Raw genomic sequence first — 20080 nt, forward strand, 5'->3', positions numbered from 1 at the left:
CACTTCATTTTGCTTTCTAAGGTCTTCAGGCTAAAGCAAAGTGGTTCTTAATGTTATGTCCAATAAATTGAATGTCTTTGCCAGTGCCTAGATATTTCAGTTAATTAGGCAGCACTACCTTTTAGCATTTCTGTTATTATTAACACAGGCTTCTAAGACAACAAATATAGCTGTTTAGCTAAAAATAAAAATTAAGAGTGTCTGCCCACTCACATACATCCCAGCGAAATCTCCTCTCACTGCAAAGCAGGCCCCTTTCTTTAAACAAACCACATTCACACAAGGAAGAAAGATGTTTCCTTTAACAGCTTATCACTTTCCTGTGAAGCCACCAGAGGGGCAAGAAAGCCAGTCCAATGTCAGCCTGTAGGCACTGCATGTAGCTTGCAGAACTGCAGATCTGGAGACCACCAATCCCCTTGACAGCACACCAGCTTTTTGTGCTGCAGGCATCTGGTATGTGTGAGGAAAGGCATTGTTCCTTGACAGCCCCAAGCAAAGCACAATATTTTAATTTAGTCCACAACAGAACAACTGAAAACAAGAAAAATTGGTTCTCTGGGGAAATGGTCATTGTTGGTTAAAAGAGAGAAAGGAGAAAAAAAAAGGAAGAATTTTGGTTAACATCTGTGACATACAAACTTCAGTCAGAAATAATGCAAAACTGCCATAAAGCCAGCAGCACGCTACTCCTTAAGACAGAGAGCAACTACTGCAAGGCTACTATTGGTTTTAATAAATAGAGGTTTAGTCTACCATTAACATATTAGCTGCTGAAAACATGCTGCCCCTTTCCATTTGTAACCAGCACCGCTATTTCAGTTTCTCCTCCAAACAAGACTTGCACAGCTGTGAATCCCTAAAGATCCGGAAGGCTTGCACATGGGTGTACTATTGCAGAGTGGTCCAGGGAACCTGATACTGGACTAATTATTTAAGAGACTTTCTCGCTTTTGCCTCCAACCTGTAAGAAGACTATGGTTTGACACTTCAGCTGTTTCTTCTGCCCTCTCTCCCTCCCTGGGTCTCTCCCCCACCCACCATATCACCCCCACCCAGCCACTCTCTCTAGACTAAAAAATGGTTACAAATACAGTTTATAAAACCAAAAACAGTCACAACATTTATCCATTGAGAAATCACTGCCTTTATCTCATGACAGTTACAAAGTCTCAAGTAGGAACATGTGAGTTGAGAAAGAAAGGTCTTATTTAGAAAATTCCTCAGGAAAAGCACAAGAGGGTAATGTCTCTTTCTGGTTTTCCCCACCACTGGACTTACGAACACCCTCCCCTGTGATTTTGATTACATAGTTTACTACCTTTTGATGTTGCCACTAGAGTTTTGAAGTAAAGAATATAAATCTTAACATTCTTCCATCCAATCAAAGCACTGAAGCATAGACCTTACATTTGAAGGGACACATAAAGACTTCAGATACAGTCACAGAAACTCCAATTCCTCCCCATTCTTTTGTTTTCTGTAAAATTTAGACAATGCCCTCAACCTCAGGTTTAAGAGACAGTGACAAAAAAGTACAAAGGTAAGCATTACATTTTTAATTGCTGCATATTTCACAGCATTTTGCTGAAGAAGAAACATTTGTGATTCCTTTTAAAGTTTCTTGCCAGGAAAGTAGAAAGAAGAAGGACATGCCTATGCTTGATTTCCCCCTTTTGCCCCATTCACAACAATACAGGATGAAAAATTTGAACCTGGAGTTTTCTTCATCTCTGGCAGGTACACAGAATAATTCAGGTTGGAAAGAACCTCAGAATTCAAGTTTTGACCCAAAAACCCCACTGACAACTCTGTTTTCACTGTTTTTGTTAATAAAGAAAAAAATATGTTATTTACAGGCATTGTTTTTGTTCAGATGGGGAACAAAGCCATTAAATCACTTAACACTGCAATATAGGAACTGTCAGTCTTACTGACAGGTTTTTTTGCTATTCTCATTTGCTCAATCTTTCTGCCAAACCAACAAGCTCAGACTGAAGAGGACAGTCCATGCTGGAGGGACCCATGCTTTCCCTGGTGTGCTCCACCATGGCTATGCTATTCCACTGCTCTGGGATGTTGCTTACAGAAGGAGCTCTTGGGTGCAACTCACCCTTTGACCCTAAGATATTAGTAGAATTGTCAACCATAGGAGAGTTTTCCTTCTGAGGTAACGGCTTATTATTTCCCTATACCAGATGGGGAACACAGGTGCAAAGAGTGCCAGCAACTTCCCAAAATCACAGAAGAAATCCACAGAAGAGCAGACACTAAATGCAGGTCTCTGAAGTTCAGCATTAATGGATAGTATATCTCCCCTCAGCACGTGCATGCAAAGTTATAGACTTCAACCGTATTCCAGTGTAGAGAGTGACTCATTCCTCCCCCTCCTTCTGTAGTGCCAGAAACATCCAGTAAAAAGAACCGTGAATGATAAAACCTCAGGTCGACTAAGGACTTAAAGTCTCAAGCGAGCATCAGATGGACGACAGTCTTCTATTCCCTGCCAACACTTGAAAAAAGTTTCATGACAGTAAAATATCACTAGCTGAACATGGTGCTCCTGGCCATGCTACAGGATGTAAGGCAGTCTGAGGATAGCACAGCTTTCAGAAGCAGGACACCAACCTTCTCAGAGTGCAACACCTACATCATTAGTACCACCTACAAAAGCCAAATCATAAAAGCCTCAGAGCAAAACTTCAGAAAGAACTTCAAGACAGGATTCCAAGCAAGTCCAAACTTTTTAATCTCTTTATATTTGGGATACCATGAAATGTGATTTTAGAAAAAAAATGCAAAACAGCAAAATTGTAAAAGTAGCAAACAGCATACTTTGGATCTTACACTTTGCCTGTTTTTACTTTTTTACTTTTTCATGTTAAGCTCACAATCACTCTTTCCCCATTGGCTTCTAGGAACAACTAGGCACATTCAAGCATAGAACAAGTACTAAGGGTATCATTCTTCCATAAAAAAATAGTTTTATCTTGTCATAGAACCAATGCATTATATATACGTGTGTGTATACACATATATACAAACAAATAAGTTAGCCTGACATTGTTGAACAGAAGAAAGTGAAAAAATTTCATTATAATTATTCTGATCCTGGAACATTTTTAAAGCACCTGCATCCCTGAATCACCTCACGTACACTTTTACATCTTTGTTTCTTTTTTAACCGAAAGGAAAAAGTATCACCTATGAAACACCATCCAGTATGAATCTGACGAGTCAGACCAAAAAACACAGCATAATGTAATCTATTCTTGTAATATCAAAGATCAAAGAGGATGAAATTAGTTCCCCTTTATTCACGTAAAACATGGCCTACTAACAATTCACATGATGCTTTGACTAGAGTTTAGTCACCCTTGTTATGAAAAACATGGGTCATCCATTCAGATCTTCATTACATAGGCAGTCTTAAACTCCCAGATTAAAACCAAGAAAAAAAAGTATTTAAGCATTCCTGTGAAGTATATAAAAAGCTGGATTGTGATTATTTAGGAAGCCACTGGGTTTACTCAGAGCTCTATCTTCAAGACATACTGTGATGAGCTTGCTGCTTTGTTTCTGAAAAGATGAGCTTAGGCAATAACTAAGCAGAAGTGACCCTTATGAGGAAATAAACTCATCTCAAAACTGATTACTTAAATCACACCGAACACCCTGTGTATTATTATGCAGCACTGAATTTTATGGAAATTTAAAATCCACCTCTCAAGGTCCTTTGAGGCAGGTAAGAAACTCTTTATTGAAGACATAACACTGCTAGACATTCAGGAGCTCCTGTATTTGTTCTCTGGAAAAGCAGAGGAATAAGCTTCTGGTGAAATCTTTCATGGTTCTTAGCAGAATACTATAAATCCATTCCAAAACACTTCCCTCATCTTGATGATGTTTCAGCATCTCCAGGCAATTAAATCAAACTCTTCATAGTGCAAAGAGAGCTCAAGCTTCACTGGCATTTTAATCCATCTCTGAAGTTCCTGCTGATTACGTGGAGCCCTGCAAGACAGGACCAAGAACTCCCAATTCACTTCTTTTTATCCAAGCTTGGTAGTTAGACATGCAAAGAGAGATTTGAGCTAAAACTATCTATATTACTTCCAGATACAGACAATCAGAAGTAATAGCTCTTCCACATCCATTTGACCAATGGAAACACCACCCAAGTGTTGAAAGGCTAGGTGCTGCCAATCTCCCTACAGAAGACCCTACACACTGCGTCCCCAATAGACTGATAAAGTGGTAGCAACACCTGAAACTGCGAATCCAGGCATGGAGGTGGCCTCTGGCAATTCCTGAATATAGGGCCTCTCTCCTCTGCGTGGTAGCTTACAAAAAGCTAGGTGACTATTGAGCCATAAAGATTTTCATCACCCCAGTGCTAACACCAAAAACAGGGGCTGCCTCAGCTCAACTCACTGAGCACATCCTGGTTAAAGGGCAAAGACAGAGAGTCCAGCGATGTTGTTTCCCACAAGGGAAACCAGACACAGTACAACAGATTAGGTGGATTCAAATGCACTTCTGGACATCGAGCACACCGCTGCACCTGGAAACACCCTGGGATGCTTCAAAATTGGTCCTAACATGAAGGACTACTGCTTGCCTGCCACATGCTATGCTTTCTGACAGATCCATTTGTAAGAAAGTTGTGCAAAGAATATTTTGAAACACCAGATACAGCCAAAATACCAGCACCAGTAGCCATCTCCTCATTCTGCATTGGCAGGAAGGACCCAGCCCCAAAAGGAATTGCTCTTCGTGTCACGACACGCAATCTGCCTGCAAAACAATACTCAAACCTCAAAGGGATTTAACTTCAGGACCCCTAATGAAACACGTTTAAGGAACCCCCAGAGAAGGAAGGTAAAGAATGTGATTGTTGTCAGCGTTCAACCTCTATGTAGTAAAAGCACACAGTCAGTACTACAGTACTGTAGAGCAGGCAAACCAAAATGACAAGAATTTCAGTTCTAAAGCCTTGTTTCTACAATGGCATTGCGGAAAACCCAATAAATCCTTACATGTAGTATTCATGCCTGAACCAGTAAGAATTTAGGGAAAAAAATTACTTAGGACTGTTGCTGCATCTGATACTTCAGTCAACAGAACCGCTATTGAAGTGTGCCTGGGTTACTCGCAGCTCCTCTACAGGAGAAGTATGATGCTGTATCTGGTATTTCTGTATCCTGACTGGATTTTACTTTCTGTATCAAGAAAAAGGAATCAATACATTATTTGGGATCACACACACAAAGGAGCAACCTTGATTCTTTGACATTCACCTTGTTTAGCCCAAGGGGCTGTAAACAGACCAAAAGCAGCTTATTTCATATTCTTTTGAATACATACTGGAAGAGAGTAGCTTCACTATTCAGTGGCCTCCTGAGACCACGAATTGATTTTGTACAGATTTTCTCCTTACACCTTATCATTCACTTCATGGCAATACTTTCAATGTCAGTGAGCTGCCATCCTGATCCTACTTAGCCCATTTACAAGGATAAGCAGATGCAACAATCATTACTAACTCCTTAACTGCAGGGTTTTGTTTTTCCTGAAATGTAGCTGGAACACAAGACACAGTGTATTTCAACTTTACGTCCTTAGAGGATGTAAACTTTACATTTCAAGTTTACATCCTCTGAGCTTTTTTCTATTGATCAGCATCCTGAACACAGATGATGAGAGGGGAGACCAACATACTTCAGCCTTCAGGAAATTCAATTTTTCATTTCTTTGGAAAGAATCCAACCAGATATATTGTTAAATCCTTAGAAGATCTGTCCTGAACTGTAAAGGTAAGCTGTATTTTAATCGCTAAAACAGACCTCCCATCCATCTTAAAGTTCAAAACAGAACCCAGAATTCAAAATGGATTTGCAACTAGTACCCTATTAAAGATTTAGGGAGTATACTGCTGAAACAACAAAACCTAACAGTTAAGGTATCAGCTAGAACACCACTATTACATACATAAGAGATGGGTGTTTTAAAATACCCTGACTATTCCCATTGTGAGGCTTACACATTCATAACCCAGCCGTCAGGGACTCTCATGTTCAAGAAATTGGGTATCCAGCAACTTCTGGTAGCATCCAAAAATGAACAGCAGCATGCTTCGTTTTTAAGACTAAACTGCTTATTTAGTTGGGGCAACAATGTTCTGAAGGGTATTTTGGATTTTTTTGTTGGGATGGTTTTCGGTTTTTTCCCCTGTTGTTTTTTTAAAAATCTTGCCTCCTTACTTCAGCATCTCACTCTTCAGCATCAGACTCTTATAATTTGAAGACGTATGCTCTTGAGCAGGACATGGAAATCCCATAAAGCTTCATCTCCATTAAAAAAAAATAAAAATAAACTAATAACCCAACTGCTCAAAACATATATAAAAGCTGTAATAAAAGAAAGACCTCATTATATTATTGATCTGGGATGATATCTGTCAAGCTCCTAACAGAAGTTAACCTTCATAGCCAAATTACAAATCCCCTGAAAACACTGGTGTGTAATGGAAAGCCTGACAAGCCATTAGTGACAACAGCATGAACATGGTTCTAATAAACAATGAAAATGGAATTTTAAATGAACGACTAAAAAAAAAAAAAAAAAAGGTATTTACCCTGGAGGGCTGCAGCCCTAGAGTTTACCCCAGATTGCCATTCTCCATGACTTGATCCTACATGGATATTCATAAATACCTCGTGCTTGACTGCAGAAGCGGCAGGATGGCATCCTAGGGCACAAGAACTCAATACTCCTTCTCGCATCAGTTTTCTCTTCAGCCTTAATATTAAAGATCATTATTTGCCTCTGTCTGTAATCCTACACAATCCGATCCCAACATCACAACATTCTATCCCAATCCATCACAACATCCCAACCAGTCCCAGTGTGAGATTCTCATGTGTCCCCCTCTCAGTCCCTACCACCACAGCACAGAAACACACCACAGCAAAATCACAGCCCCTCTTCTGCTCCGTGATCCAAGAGGAAAGAAATCTCATCAACAAAAAGCATGCCACCTTGCACAGCCCTGCCGGAAAGGAAGTTTCCCAGCAACTGCCTTCAACTGCTTTGTTCTCACTGATGCATTACAGCAAGAGACATTACCTTAAAAATTGGCACTGCGCCCTGGTTTGGAAATTACCCACTCCAGCCCCAATACAAGCATCCAAAATTACCTGCCATCGGCCTTGCCCGAGTCTGATATCCTTGGAGTACAAACAGCACTCATTGCACGAGTACTATTTGCTGAGGCCCATCCCAGACCAGCACCACAAGCTCCTCTCTCCCACACTCTGTTCTCTAGCGTGGCCAGCCCCGCTCCTTGCTGCTGGGCCTTACTGGGATAGAAAGCCAGACAGATCCCTTGCAGGACTCAGCGAGCACATCCCTCACCCCATCGGTCCCGCACACGGGGCTGCCGGGCAAGCAGAAACATGTTCCCATCCCATGACCAAACCCACTGGGTCTCAGAATTGGGTCCAGCTGCGGTTTCTCCTACACCACCCTATCCATGCACTCAACTACGCATACAATGTCTACATGCACACTTGATTTAAAAAATTTCTCCCAGACAGTTTTCTATGCCAGGCAAAAAAAAAAAAAAAAAAAAAAAAAAAAAGGCAGCTTTAAAATCATCTTCCCCTTCTAACCCTAAAAAAAAAAATTAAAAAAAATCACATTATACCCATTTTCACACTGGAATTTCTTTGCTGTTTGCGCAGCCAGTTAAATCACTTTGAGTTTTAAGTACCTACTTTAACTCCGATTTAAATAATCTGTTCTGATCTTGCTTTGCATTTGTACTTTCTCGAACTTTTCCTAGAAAGAAATACAGATTCTTCTTGGCTGAAACACTATGATTTTTTTTTACTGATTAGGGAGCTACTCAATAAACATTTTTTTAATTTATTTTACTATTTGTAAGTTACTTACATTCGTATTTTCTTTTTTTCTGTTCCATATTTGACTATTCATTTTTTACTGAACATTTTATATTCATCAGCTGCAAAACATTTCATAAATATGACAAAAAGAACTTGTACAAATATTAAAGTACAAGTAACAAAACCTGTACTTTACTTTCTTTTAAATCCTTCTAAATGTGTTGAATGAAATTTAAATTACCACAGAACCATAGAATCTTTGGGTTGGAAGGGACCTGTAAAGGCCATCTAGTCCAACACCCTGCAATGAGCAGGGACATCTTCAACTAGATCAGGTTGCTCAGAGCCCCATCCAGCCTGACCTGGAATGGTGCCAGGGATGGGGCATCTACCACCTCTCTGGGCAACCTGTGCCAGTGCTTCACCATGCTGACAAAAATTTATGCCTCATATCTAGTTGAAATCTGCCCTCTTTTAATTTAAAACCATTACCCCTTGTCCTGTCGCTACAGACCTGCTAAAAAGTCTGTCCCCATCTTTCTTATAGGCCCCCTTTAAGTACTGGAAGGCTGCAATAAGGTCTCCCCGGAGCCTTCTCTTCTCCAGGCTGAACAACCCCAACTCTCTCAGCCTGTCCTCACAGGAAAGGTGTTCCATCCCTCTGATCATTTTTGTGGCCTCCTCTGGACCCGCTCAACAGCTCCATGTCTCTCCTGTGCTGAGGGCTCCAGAGCTGGACGCAGGACTCCAGGTGGGGTCTCACCAGAGCGGAGTAGAGGGGCAGAATCCCCTCCCTCGACCTGCTGACCACGCTGCTTTGGATGCAGCCCAGGACACAGTTGGCCTTCTGGGCTGCGAGCGCACATTGCCGGCTCATGTCCAGTTTTTCATCCACCAGTACCCCCAAGTCCTTCTCAGCAGGGCTGCTCTCAATCCCTTCAGCCCGTACTGATAACAGGGGTTGCCCCAACCCAGGTGCAGGACCCTGCACTTGACCTTGTTGAACCTCATGAGGTTCACATGGGCCCATTCTTTGAGTCTATCAACACATTTGTGTATTAAGCTAAGTCATCACAGCAGACATTACCCATAGTTAGTGAATTTGGTTGTATATGTCCCTCAAGTTTGTTAGGATAGATGTGATTTTCGTACCTTCTTATTATTCATAGATCAAAAGAAAACAAAGCTTCACAGCTTTTGTAGTTTCTCATCTTTGACTGGACAACTCACTGAACTAACTCCAGGAAGAACCATGAATGAAGAATATGTTTTGTTTCTGCATAAAAGCTACTCCTGTCAAACCAGCTCTGTACTGCAGCAAATTCCGAGCAGACACTCCCACCTACTCAGTGGCTACACTTTCTTCAAACTTTCAGGAGCAAACACATCCTTCTTGAATATTATGATTTAATTAAAAGTTATTACACTATGATAGAGTTAAGGCCTGAATCTAGTACTTTCAAATCCAAATTATTAATTCTTCTTTTTAATTCTCCATTTTAACGTCTCTTGCTTTCCAAAAATTTCTTTCACCATTCTTCATCTTTCTACCATTTTCCCACTTGGGTCTTTATGTTTCCATCATATTTTCACAACACTCACATGCATGAGCGTTTACTGTATGCTGCCTCACCTTTCCTTCTCTCAGGAAGGCTAGAGACCTATTTATTTCCAGGATTTATTCATCAAGGTAATTTAGTACATGAATCATCCCACTGCCTTTACTCACATGACAAGCCCTGTGGTACAATGCTGCACAAACAAGTCCAGGCAATCCTCAGACTTTGAAGATGTATGTTCCTCCTTCTGCTGTCCGTATGCCAAGTACACCCTCCTGTGCTCTCTTCTCATCAACAGTTGGTCCTATACAAGAACACCTCCTCTACCATCAGGAAACCAAACAGAAGAAACACTGCTTTTACTGATAAGACTATCAGGCCTTCTGCAGGGTCTGGCCTCTCCACCAGCACCCATGACCATCACGTTACAGACCTTCAGTGCCTGGTGGCAGCAGTTTTCAACTGCTTGTTTACTCCCACTTGCTTGCAGCCCACAGGGCAGCCACCTGTTTCTCAGGATCCTTATGACTTTTCCACCTTTCACCTGGCTACATACCTCCGTCACCGATCAGCCACAGTTCAAGACATTATTCAGATCTACCTATTTATTTTTTCTTACCCATAAGAAAATTCACAACTCAAGTTCCAGTAGTCACACCTCCACCCAAGCACACTGTGCTACACTAAAGGCAAGGCAATTTGTCACTGGAGGACAGAAGGGCACAGGGAAATTAAGCATCTGACAACATTACAGAGTAATTTCAGGCACAACCAAAAATAAAACCCTCCCAGTTCGGGGCTTTGGCCAGAAAGGTAACTTCAGAACCTTATGTGCAGCCTGGCTGAGGAGACATAAAACAAGTCTGTCATTCCCCCAGAAGGAGAATTATTTTGCCAGAGAAACATTCTAACAAACAGTATTTCAGAGTGAGCTTTACACACAACGCTAGTATAATATTCTGCACAACTGCATGACACCAACATCCAGCCAAAGACTTCTTCTCAGAGAGGCATCATCCTTCCTCCTAAGCAGCTTGGTAAGGAGTCATGCATGAGTCATTGTTTTGAAGCACGATGTCAGATTTGCTATATTTTCTACAGTACACAAACAGGACAATATGGAAAATCCCGTGCAAGGGGATTTACATTTTTGGATAATACATGTCCAAATGCTTATGTGATATTCCTGAAATAAAGCAATTCCTCTCACCAAAACCCAGTGTCAGCAAAAATAGCTATTTCCTCCTTAGGCTGGGGAGTAAGGGCTCACTTAAAGGAAATACACAAAAGGAGAGAGGCCATCCAAATTATGATCCAGGGAGCCCCATTTTATTGTTGAGGGGTTAACAGCACTTAGGGAAAACCCTGAATTTAACAAGGCCAAAGTCTTTGCCAGCGGATTTCAAGAGAACTCAGAAAAAAATCACAACAGGTTTAATCTACTGACACAGATGAAAAGGATTTGGCCATTACAAAAAGAAACACCACTAATATAAAACCAGCTGTGGGCATGCTCCTCCTGCAGCCCAGCAGATGATGTGCCACAGGTTGGATCCTTAGGACTGTTTTGAAGACCAGCACCCAGGCACAAAGAGCAGACAAAACCTCTGTGTTAGGCATCTGAACTCACATGGGACCGTGACTACTTCATAAGTACTGAACTCAAGGAAAAGCCTTTACATCTGCTGTGCTGCTAGTGCCCAGCATATTCTGGAATAGCCCAGGCTACTCTATGTCACATGCCCTGCAACACCATTTGCTGGTGCAGTCCAGGCTTGCATAAATTTAAGCCATAGGGTTAACACCTGATAACCTTCTGTTCATCTATAATTTCTATTGAACACCACTCCAAAATCTCTGTATTTCTTCTGCAAGAAGTAGTTAAACTCTTTATTTGCCTAGTAATAAATCACCAAATAAGGAAAAAGAGCACTTATTCACTGGGAGTGACAGTGCTACATATTGGGTGACATGCAGCACACAATGAAGTGAAGATCTTGGAAAATCCTTCAATATACAAAAGTGGCAATTTATAGCACAGAGAGATTCTCTGCCTCCTAGGCCTTAAGGAAGCTTCCCAATATGTTCCTCCCAAACTTTAAGTAATCATATGTATAGATTTACAAAAGCTGGTCAGATGCTGTGATAATTTAAGTGTCCCTATGGCAATCTGAGTCTGCAGCCTCTAACCCTGAGTGGGGTCCCACTTTGTGACTCTGCAGTGCTTGGGGATTAACAAGAGGAGTGCCAGTAGGAATTGATATTCAGTAACTGTGCTCAAAAATAGCCGCTGTAGAACAGATTCTGCCTGCATTAAAGTCACCTCGCTGTCCCACAACCATCTCAGCTGAAGGGCCATCACGCCTGCAGCTGCCCAGGGCAGGGAGGTCTATGGCACTTCTCCACCTGCAGGACACTGCACTTGTGGGAAAGGCATAACATTTTCAGATAAAAGTTCAGCTCCATTCCCTGGATACAAAAACTGAACAGCCAAGGTACTCCTGTGGTGACGTATAACCTATTTCCACACAGGCATAGACATACGTAGGCAAGTCTCCACAGCCAGGATCAGCTCCTCAGTGCAACGAGCTAAGCAGTTCTCCTGAGGTTTTCCTTTCAAGTCTTTATCCGGCAGAAGAGAGGCACAATACTGTCCTATTACTCGTGTGATTATCCCAAAGTTACTCAGCAGGACTTCTTACAATGAGCTATTGTGCATGTGTGTTCAAACACAAGTGGAGAAGAAGCATTTCTATGTTCTTACCAGCTACCACAGTTTCTTCCCTTTTCCAATTTCAGTAAAAGAAAGCGATGGTGAAATTTCTACCCTTGTGAGTCTTTATTTTCATTCAAACATGATGAGGCCAAACAGGAGCTGACAACAGCTTTGCAATGAATGCACAGGCATTTAGATTATGTGGGTTTTTTTCCTGTTTTGTTTATAGTTTCTTTGCCATGACACTTTATTTGGCCCTGTAACATTTTACACTACAGTAAAGCCTGGAAATCACATTCCATTAGAAAAAAGCATAAAGAAACAAGAAAGACTCACCATTTCTCTTTGTTTGCACAAGGTTTCATTATATGCAAGGCAAAAATAAAGAACAGAGAGCCCATGCCTCCCTGGGGAGGCCACAGTAAACACTGGCAGACAAACTGATGCATAAAGGTCAGATCGAGAACCAGAGAGATTTCCCCGTGCCAATCCACATCACAAAGCCAGTAAAACTCAAATAAAAACTCATTCTCGGTTTTTTAGGAAGACTCAGAAACAGAGACTTTTGGGACTTCATAAATGAGCTGAGGAAGGAGGAGCCGTTAAAAAAGGCACATGGAAGAAGGAAGTATTGCACATCAGTGTTCATAATTTAAAGCTCTGACACTGCAAGGACTTAGGGGCATTCATCCCCTTAGAGCACAGGTCCAGTCCAGGATACACAAAAGTTCTGAATAAGGTAGAAACCATTCCTCACGTCAAAAGCTTCTGTCTACGATCTCCATCGTTGCACATAAAAATGAATGATTTCTATTCATTAGCCTAGCCAGAAGAGTTTCCTGATGTGAAGGATTTTGGTTAGGGGAGCTGTCGTACCATGCTCTTGCCTAAAGTCAACTGAATTTTAACTTCAAACTTCTATTTTGCAATGCGTAAGCTTTGCCAAGAGCTAAATAAAGATGTGTCATGTAAAACTTGCATCGATCAAGATGTAAATAAACAAGATATCCAGAAAGCTAAAGAAAACCTCCACGATTTAAAAAATTAACTGACCACCAAGAGCAACAACATTATGTTCTTACTAGACCATGGCAAGCGGCATGAAGTCATTTACTCAGCAAAGGGAGGTGTCTGATTCAGAAGAGGAAAAAAAACACCTAGAGATCACTTGAGAGCCATACGATCAAATGCATTGGCAAGAGTAACAAAAAATTTGTTCCGTTTGCATTCCAAAACACACGATACATAGTTTATACTTAAAAAAAAAAAATCGGCTGATGTGCGTAGTGCCTTCTGACCATTTTTCTCCAAGGGCATTTCAGACAATGGAGCAGACAGCTGCCCTCTCCGGTTCTCGGGGACTTCGGAAGGAGAGAGCGCCCATCCCCGTGACAGCAGCACAGCCCGGCAGCACACAACAGGTTTCCGGGCCACCGCCGCCGGCTACCCCCGGCGAACCAGGAGACCGAACCAGCCCGCGGCCGTGGAAGGGGCAGAGCGGCCCCGCTCCCGCCGGAGGCCGCCCGGCCCCGGGGCGCCGCGCTCATCCCTCCGCTCCCGCCCCGCCCCGCCCGGCGGGGAAGCCCCGACCGCCGACTCACCGAGGCCGCTGATCTCCTGGCGGAGGCCGGCGCGGCTCCGCTCCTCCGCTATCGCCCGCAGCATCTGCTGCAGGGAGCGGTCCAGGTCGCCGTTGGCCTCCTCGTCCCTCGACCCGGCGCGGCCGCCGCTCCTGGCAGAGGCCATGCTGCCGCTGCCGGCGATGATCTCATGTCAGGCCGCCCCGCGGAGGCGGCCGCGGCACCCGGCGCTACCGCCCCCGCCGCCCGCACGGCTCTCCCGGCAGCGGCGGGCGGAGCCGGGGACCGCCCGGTAGCGACGACGAGAAACGCTCCACGCCCCGGTTCCTCCGGCCCTGGCGAGGGGTACGTAACCTCCCTCCCCGGTTCCCCCCACCTCAGAAAGTTTCCCGGGCGTCGCAGGCAACACCGCGATCGCCTCCAGCCGCGCTCCGGCCGCTTCCTGCTACAAGCGGCCACGGGGGCGGTCCCGCCGGCTCCCGCCCCCGCCCCGCCCTTTAGGGGCGGGGCGGGGGCGGGAGCCGGCGGGATCGCCTCCGCCGTGGCCGCCTGGTTGATCCGCAGACGGCTTTTTCTGGCGATAATTGGATATAAACCTAAAATATTTACGCGGGTCTTTTGCGACGCAAACCTGCTGGAGACCTGACTCCTTGCTACACAAACACACCTTCAGCTGTGTGGGTTAGTAAGGAAAAACTTCCTCTGGAAACAATAGAGTAAAAAATACCAGAAGACCAACCATCAATGGGTTGGTCTTTTGAGGACATCAGCGAGAGCCCTCTCACCTAGGATAAACCCCCCACTCATTCCCCCATGCTCCTACCCCCAAGTATTGCTTTTCATGTGCTAAAATTACCTTTTCCTGTAGAAAGAACAAAGCCTGTCCAGGCAGAAAATGCAAGATAGTATTTCAGGTGCTCCATAACCCCACAAGGACAAGATAAGAAAGTCCAGCTGCAGGTAGGTTCTGTGAGGAGAGCAGAGCCACATGCTTGACCATCATCCACGGCAGCTCATGGAGTCCTGTGTCCCTCACGTCTAAAGATCTTTTGTTTCCAATCTGGCTTTCTGGCTGCTTTCTTCCCCATCCTTAGCTCTCACTGTGTCCCACAGATTTGCCCGCAGACTCTTGCCACCGCAGGCAGAGCTCTCCTGACTGTCCCACTGACATAAAATCTCCTGAGCTGCTGCTTCCTTCTTCCTCACCTGTTCCCTGACAGCTGTAACCATAGGAGTACAGAGCTACGGGGACAAAACCCAACGTACGGAATTCCCCCAAAGCATCTACAAAGAGCTGGGTCCCCTGTCCCTTAGCATTAGCACATCTTGCTAGTGAGACATAATGTAAAACAGGAACAGGGGATCTGGGGAATAAGCCAGCTTGTGGTGCAGAAATTGGACCCCAAGCCCTGCTGCTGCGGTTTTCCCCAGCAGATACCAGCAATGGCCAAACCTTCCTCGGCTCATAAATTAAGGATTTGCTAAGCCACACATGGAGAACAATGCAACTGCCTGCCCAGTTCTTCTGCAAACAACTTGCTTAACATTTTTCTATTTATTATATTACTTTATGCTCTCCTCAATTCCTAAAAACATTGTAAGGCTTAGGCAGCCTTTTCTTCTCTATGAAGTCCCATTTGAAACTTAGCAGGCCTTGAAGATGGTGGTGGGCAGGAGACAAGGGGAGAGAGGACTTTAGACTTGAGTTGGACATCATTTGAGAGCTGGGCTTTTTGCTATAGCTTAACAAGAAAAAAAAGTTTTCAAATGCTGCATGATCATTCTCCAAAACAGCGTACATTTACGCTGTGTTTCCAATTTCAGTTTCATGTCAACTTCTGACACCAATAAGTTAACAATCTGAATTGCTGAATACTATTGACAACTACTAGTCTACCTGCTGAATGCTATTGACAACTATATACTGATTTCCTATTACAGGGCTATAAACACGAGTATTTTCTATGGAAGGCCCCTATGCAGAATTGGATGCATGAGAGAAATTTGAAGTCGATTTGAAGTACTAGCATCATTTTGCTAGTAAAATATCTAGTTTTTTACATAGCAATGGAAAGTGTGGACATACAATCACCAATTCCATTATTAAACCTCATAGTTCTTTTTCTTGGAGAGAATGAAGGTTTGCAGTCACACATTGGCACTGCAAATGCATGCTTTAAATTTATTTATCCCACAGGCTTACAAAGGAGAAGAGCAGCAGAAGACTGTCCTGTATTGTTATCCTCCAAGTTGTTCCTGACATTGCCAAGATATGACACTTGAGACAGGAGGAAGGAACCTCTCTGCTGCCAGAGAAGCTTGCAGTCTCATTTACCTTGTGTCATGCTGTCCTAGCTAAGGATCAGGCACTTTTCCCCAGTAGATTACTGCTTGATCCCAACACCACTATCATGTTAAGTGTACCTGGAAATACTTGACACTTGTTGTGTCACCAGCCAGTAGACAGCCCTGCAGCAGTTTCTCCAGAGCTTCCAGCAGTTCAGCCCCTCTGCTGAGCCCTGAACACTCACCCTAAAGTTCCAGCAACGCTGCTGAAAAAAAACAATTAAGTAAACCTTCTGCTGCCCCATCCAGGCCTTTCGTATAACGAAATGGTATTCCTGCAGTTCCCAGCCCTACCTTCAGCTTTCTCTGGCTTCTACCAAAACAGGCCCAAGGCCAAAATCCTCAGTTGTTTTTCTTCTCATAGGCCTCCCTAGCTGAGCACACCTCCTAGTAGATCACAGCTCTTGATCAGAAGATAGAGGGATAAAGTCTGTTTTCTTAAAGGGGCTATTGATTAAGTACCCTTAGGAGCAGTTCGAAATCTGAAGTGCTAATTTGGGTTTTAAAGATCCCATGGTACATTTTAAAACAACAAACCCCTCTGTCTAGCCAAACTCTTGATGGAGAGGGCGGTTGGTATTCTATCTTTACATATTGCTCCTAAAGGTTGTCTTCACTTACACTTAGCACCGTGTTATCACTGTAATGGGTATCAGGAGCCCTATCCTACCATACATGCTCTCATTGAACTCAGTTACACATGAAACAATAAATTATCTATCTTGCAAGGGGGTAATGGGTGTCAGGGCTCTGGAGGCACTAACAGGCCTTAATGGCCCTCACCAGCCTCACCTGGAGTCTCCATCCATACCTGCAGGCTGGGGATTCTATTTAATCCCAGTCCTGAGGCTCTATTTGAGCTATGGTGAAGGGGTGTTGGTTCTTGGTTCTGCTACAGCTGTGTTGCTGTCTGGCTATGGATGATGTTGATCTGGACCCTGCAGGCTGACTTCACAGCTTGGCCATGGATCTGCCTCATCATTATGGAGGTACTTTTTGACCTAGGCTCTCATTTACTCTGTTTCCTTGCTTAGGTGCTGTGGTGCTCAAGAGCCCTGCCAACCTGGGGGTGTTCCCCTGGTCCCTAGGGAGCTTCTAGCCTGCATGGTACCCTGACAATAGATCTCTGTGCTTTCTCATGTAATAATGTGCTTTGTGTCCTATGTGAAATATATACATTGACCAATAAGATGGATAGGCCATGGGTTGGAGGATAGGCTGGATGCATCTTTTTAACGTAAGATGTATGTCCTATGCAGTAGAAAGCTAAAACAATGTGAAAACTCAAGTTCATTGTAGATCACCAACTGACTTAACATTGTGGAATATGTCTCTTGAATTAGCCTATAATAGCCAAGCTTTGCCATGCTTACACAGAAGTCCAGCAAGTTATTTATATAAGGTTATATTTTCCTTACTATATTTATTTTGGCAGCAGCTAATAGTGATAGTCTGCAGTGCATGCTAATAAGACCACATGGTGTGTGAATATCTAACAATTAAAATGAGTTTGCAAGTTAGCAGATATGGACTCATTTAATGTATTTGAAAGTGTTTCTGATGGATGAATCCTATGCTATATATGCCTTACCGTACTGACCTTGTCAAACCCTGTGTAGCTATTATAGCCTGTCAAAGAGATCAGCATTACTTACGTGTTTTGAGGTCTGTATAAATTTTTGCAGGAATAGACTTTGTCATTCTGAAACTTTGAAGGTCCTTTTCAACCCATTACAAGCAGGTAAAGTACCTTAATTTTTTAATATCTTTCTTTACTGGTAATAACTAATTCAGATTTATAACAGCTATGTGTGGCAAATGAATGTTATATCCACTTTAAAAATACAGGGCATGAAATGCAGTTTTGAGCTGAAGAGATCAAGCAATTTGCTTAAAAATCCAAATCACATTTTAGTCATAAATTGGGGTATCTCCATCTTTGCAGTCTTCTGCCTTCTGCTGAAGGTGTGCTCATGTGTCAGTGGGCTATCAGGTGAGTATATATGTAAAAACTAATTCTGCAGTTTTTACTTAATTGTTTCCCTAACTCCATTAAGACATTTTGACTTGGAACACAAGAGTTTTGGGCCTCCCATTATGAATTTTGTTAAATTGGTCAGTTTGAGAGCTAATTCAATGTTACTTCTGGAATTTTCTAGTGTTTAGCACAGGACTAATTCTGCTCCCAAGATTAAAACTACAGTTAAAGCCTCTGAAAAAATTTACCTATAGGATGTTACAAGATCTTTTCAGCTAAAATTATTCTTTATAGTTACTCCTCTGAATGCACAGCAGAGTACTTAAGGTCATGTATTTCTGAAGTTAGATGTGTTCTACCTGTTTAACTCTTGTCCTTCCCCTTTTTTTGAACTACTCTTGTCATACCTGTCACTTATTTCATCAGTTAATTGCCATGGGATATGCTGAATGGAAGCCAGAGATGCTCAGTCTTGCGTTGTAGGGTTGAAACATATGTCTGAACTTGTCTGAATAGCTTTCAGTCCAGCCTGATCCCTCTTCTCCAGCAAAAAGCTCTGAGCCTTCTGCAACTGAGCCTTTTATCCTAGGTTGCTCCTGCGCTGTCCCTGAGAGTCCAATTCCCTTAACAGGATTGAGAGATGAACTGTAGCCTGTGTGATAACAGCCTCCTGGGCTTTATAAGCCACTTGCACAGAATCTATGTTTCATTGTTTTCCTTGAACTGTGCTGGTATTATATCCAGAAACACCTCACCACTTATGAACCCACCTGAAGCCTTCTATCAGCTCAACAAATCTGAAGTCCAAGCAGGAATTCATTAATTTTTTTGGTTACATAGCTAAGCTCTTGCCTAAGAGGAAATTGGGCAGTCCCTTGCCAGTCTGGGTATGGCTCTGCATTCAGGGTACAGGATTTTGCTGAGAAAAATTAACTGTCTGGGAAGTTGCCTCAGACAGCAGAGGTAATGTGGAGCTTCCACAGGCCAGGTATCTGCTGAGAAGTTTGCCCAAAACAGCAACAAATTTAGTATTGCTTTTCACTGGAATGTTACTTGATGCTAATATATTGCTAAGCTTCTTGAAGTGTTTACCTTCTGCTATCTGCCTCGTTTCTATGAACCTGTGCACTTCAGCGTATATAAATTTGCAACCTTTGAGTGCAGTAACAGATAAGAAATGTTGCCCACCTCCTAGGGACATGGGATTTCTGAACAGTGACTGAGTAAGAGTGCTCAAGTATTACCTATACCCTGTGAGGTGACAAATCTGGTTGAAGAGAACTGGGTGGCAAGTCTGCAGTGGTTCCAGCAAGATGAGTCAGAGCTGTGAACTGACTTTTCAGTAACACCAAGCTGCACCAATGTGGCTGCTGCTGGGATCTTGCATGTTTGTTGTCCATTTCAGATGATGCTGAAGGCTTATGCAAGATCTGCTTGTAAACACAAAGAACAGGTTTCAGCCTGCCTTAAGAAACTTAAATCCTAACAGACAGTAATCGAGGGTATAAAAGAAATTACTTGTTTACAGGAGGGATCAAATAATGCACAGTTTATAAAAGAATGTAGTGATTAACTTAATTCTCTTGGGAAAAGATGTGTGATAACTTTCAAAAAACAAACTGAGTTTTCAGCAGTACCTTCTAAATAATTAAATTGAAATTTGGAATTGAGCTTTTTAAATGCCTGAATTCTTGTGCACAGTTCTAGAAAAGTAGGGACAAAATAAAATTTGAGACTGTTGTATGAATGCCACTAGTAATGGTTGAATCTTACTTTTAGAAACATCTAACAGTATTTTAAAAGCTTACAACTTTTGTAATAAAATAGAATTTTTATTTTATATTTTAATTTTATGTTGATTGTACTATATTGTATAGCTATGTTAGTATTTCAACATTTTAATGAACAATAATTAATATTTTAAATAATGGACAAAAGACAGCATCTGAGTGGAGAACAAAAGAAATCATCCTCTCCAGAAGATCTGCTTTTAT

At 42.6% G+C, this 20080-nt stretch overlaps 1 protein-coding gene across 1 annotated transcript in view; it reads right to left on the reverse strand.

Moving 5' to 3' along the window:
- The window catches only part of KIAA0930, a gene marked incomplete at its 3' end in the record, with an annotated part of 77306 nt that extends 63444 nt beyond the window's left edge, over positions 1–13862 (reverse strand). Inside the window, exon 1 of the mRNA XM_082004535.1 lies at positions 13784–13862. Coding sequence (XP_081860661.1) covers positions 13784–13847 — 64 coding nt within the window. The 5' untranslated portion in view covers positions 13848–13862. The remainder of the gene's footprint in view (positions 1–13783) is intronic.
- Between the last annotated feature and the right edge of the window lie 6218 nt (positions 13863–20080).

This window comes from Phaethon aethereus (assembly GCF_964289735.1).
Source record: "Phaethon aethereus genome assembly, chromosome: 1".
In the NCBI taxonomy this organism is placed as follows: Eukaryota; Metazoa; Chordata; class Aves; order Phaethontiformes; family Phaethontidae; genus Phaethon; species Phaethon aethereus.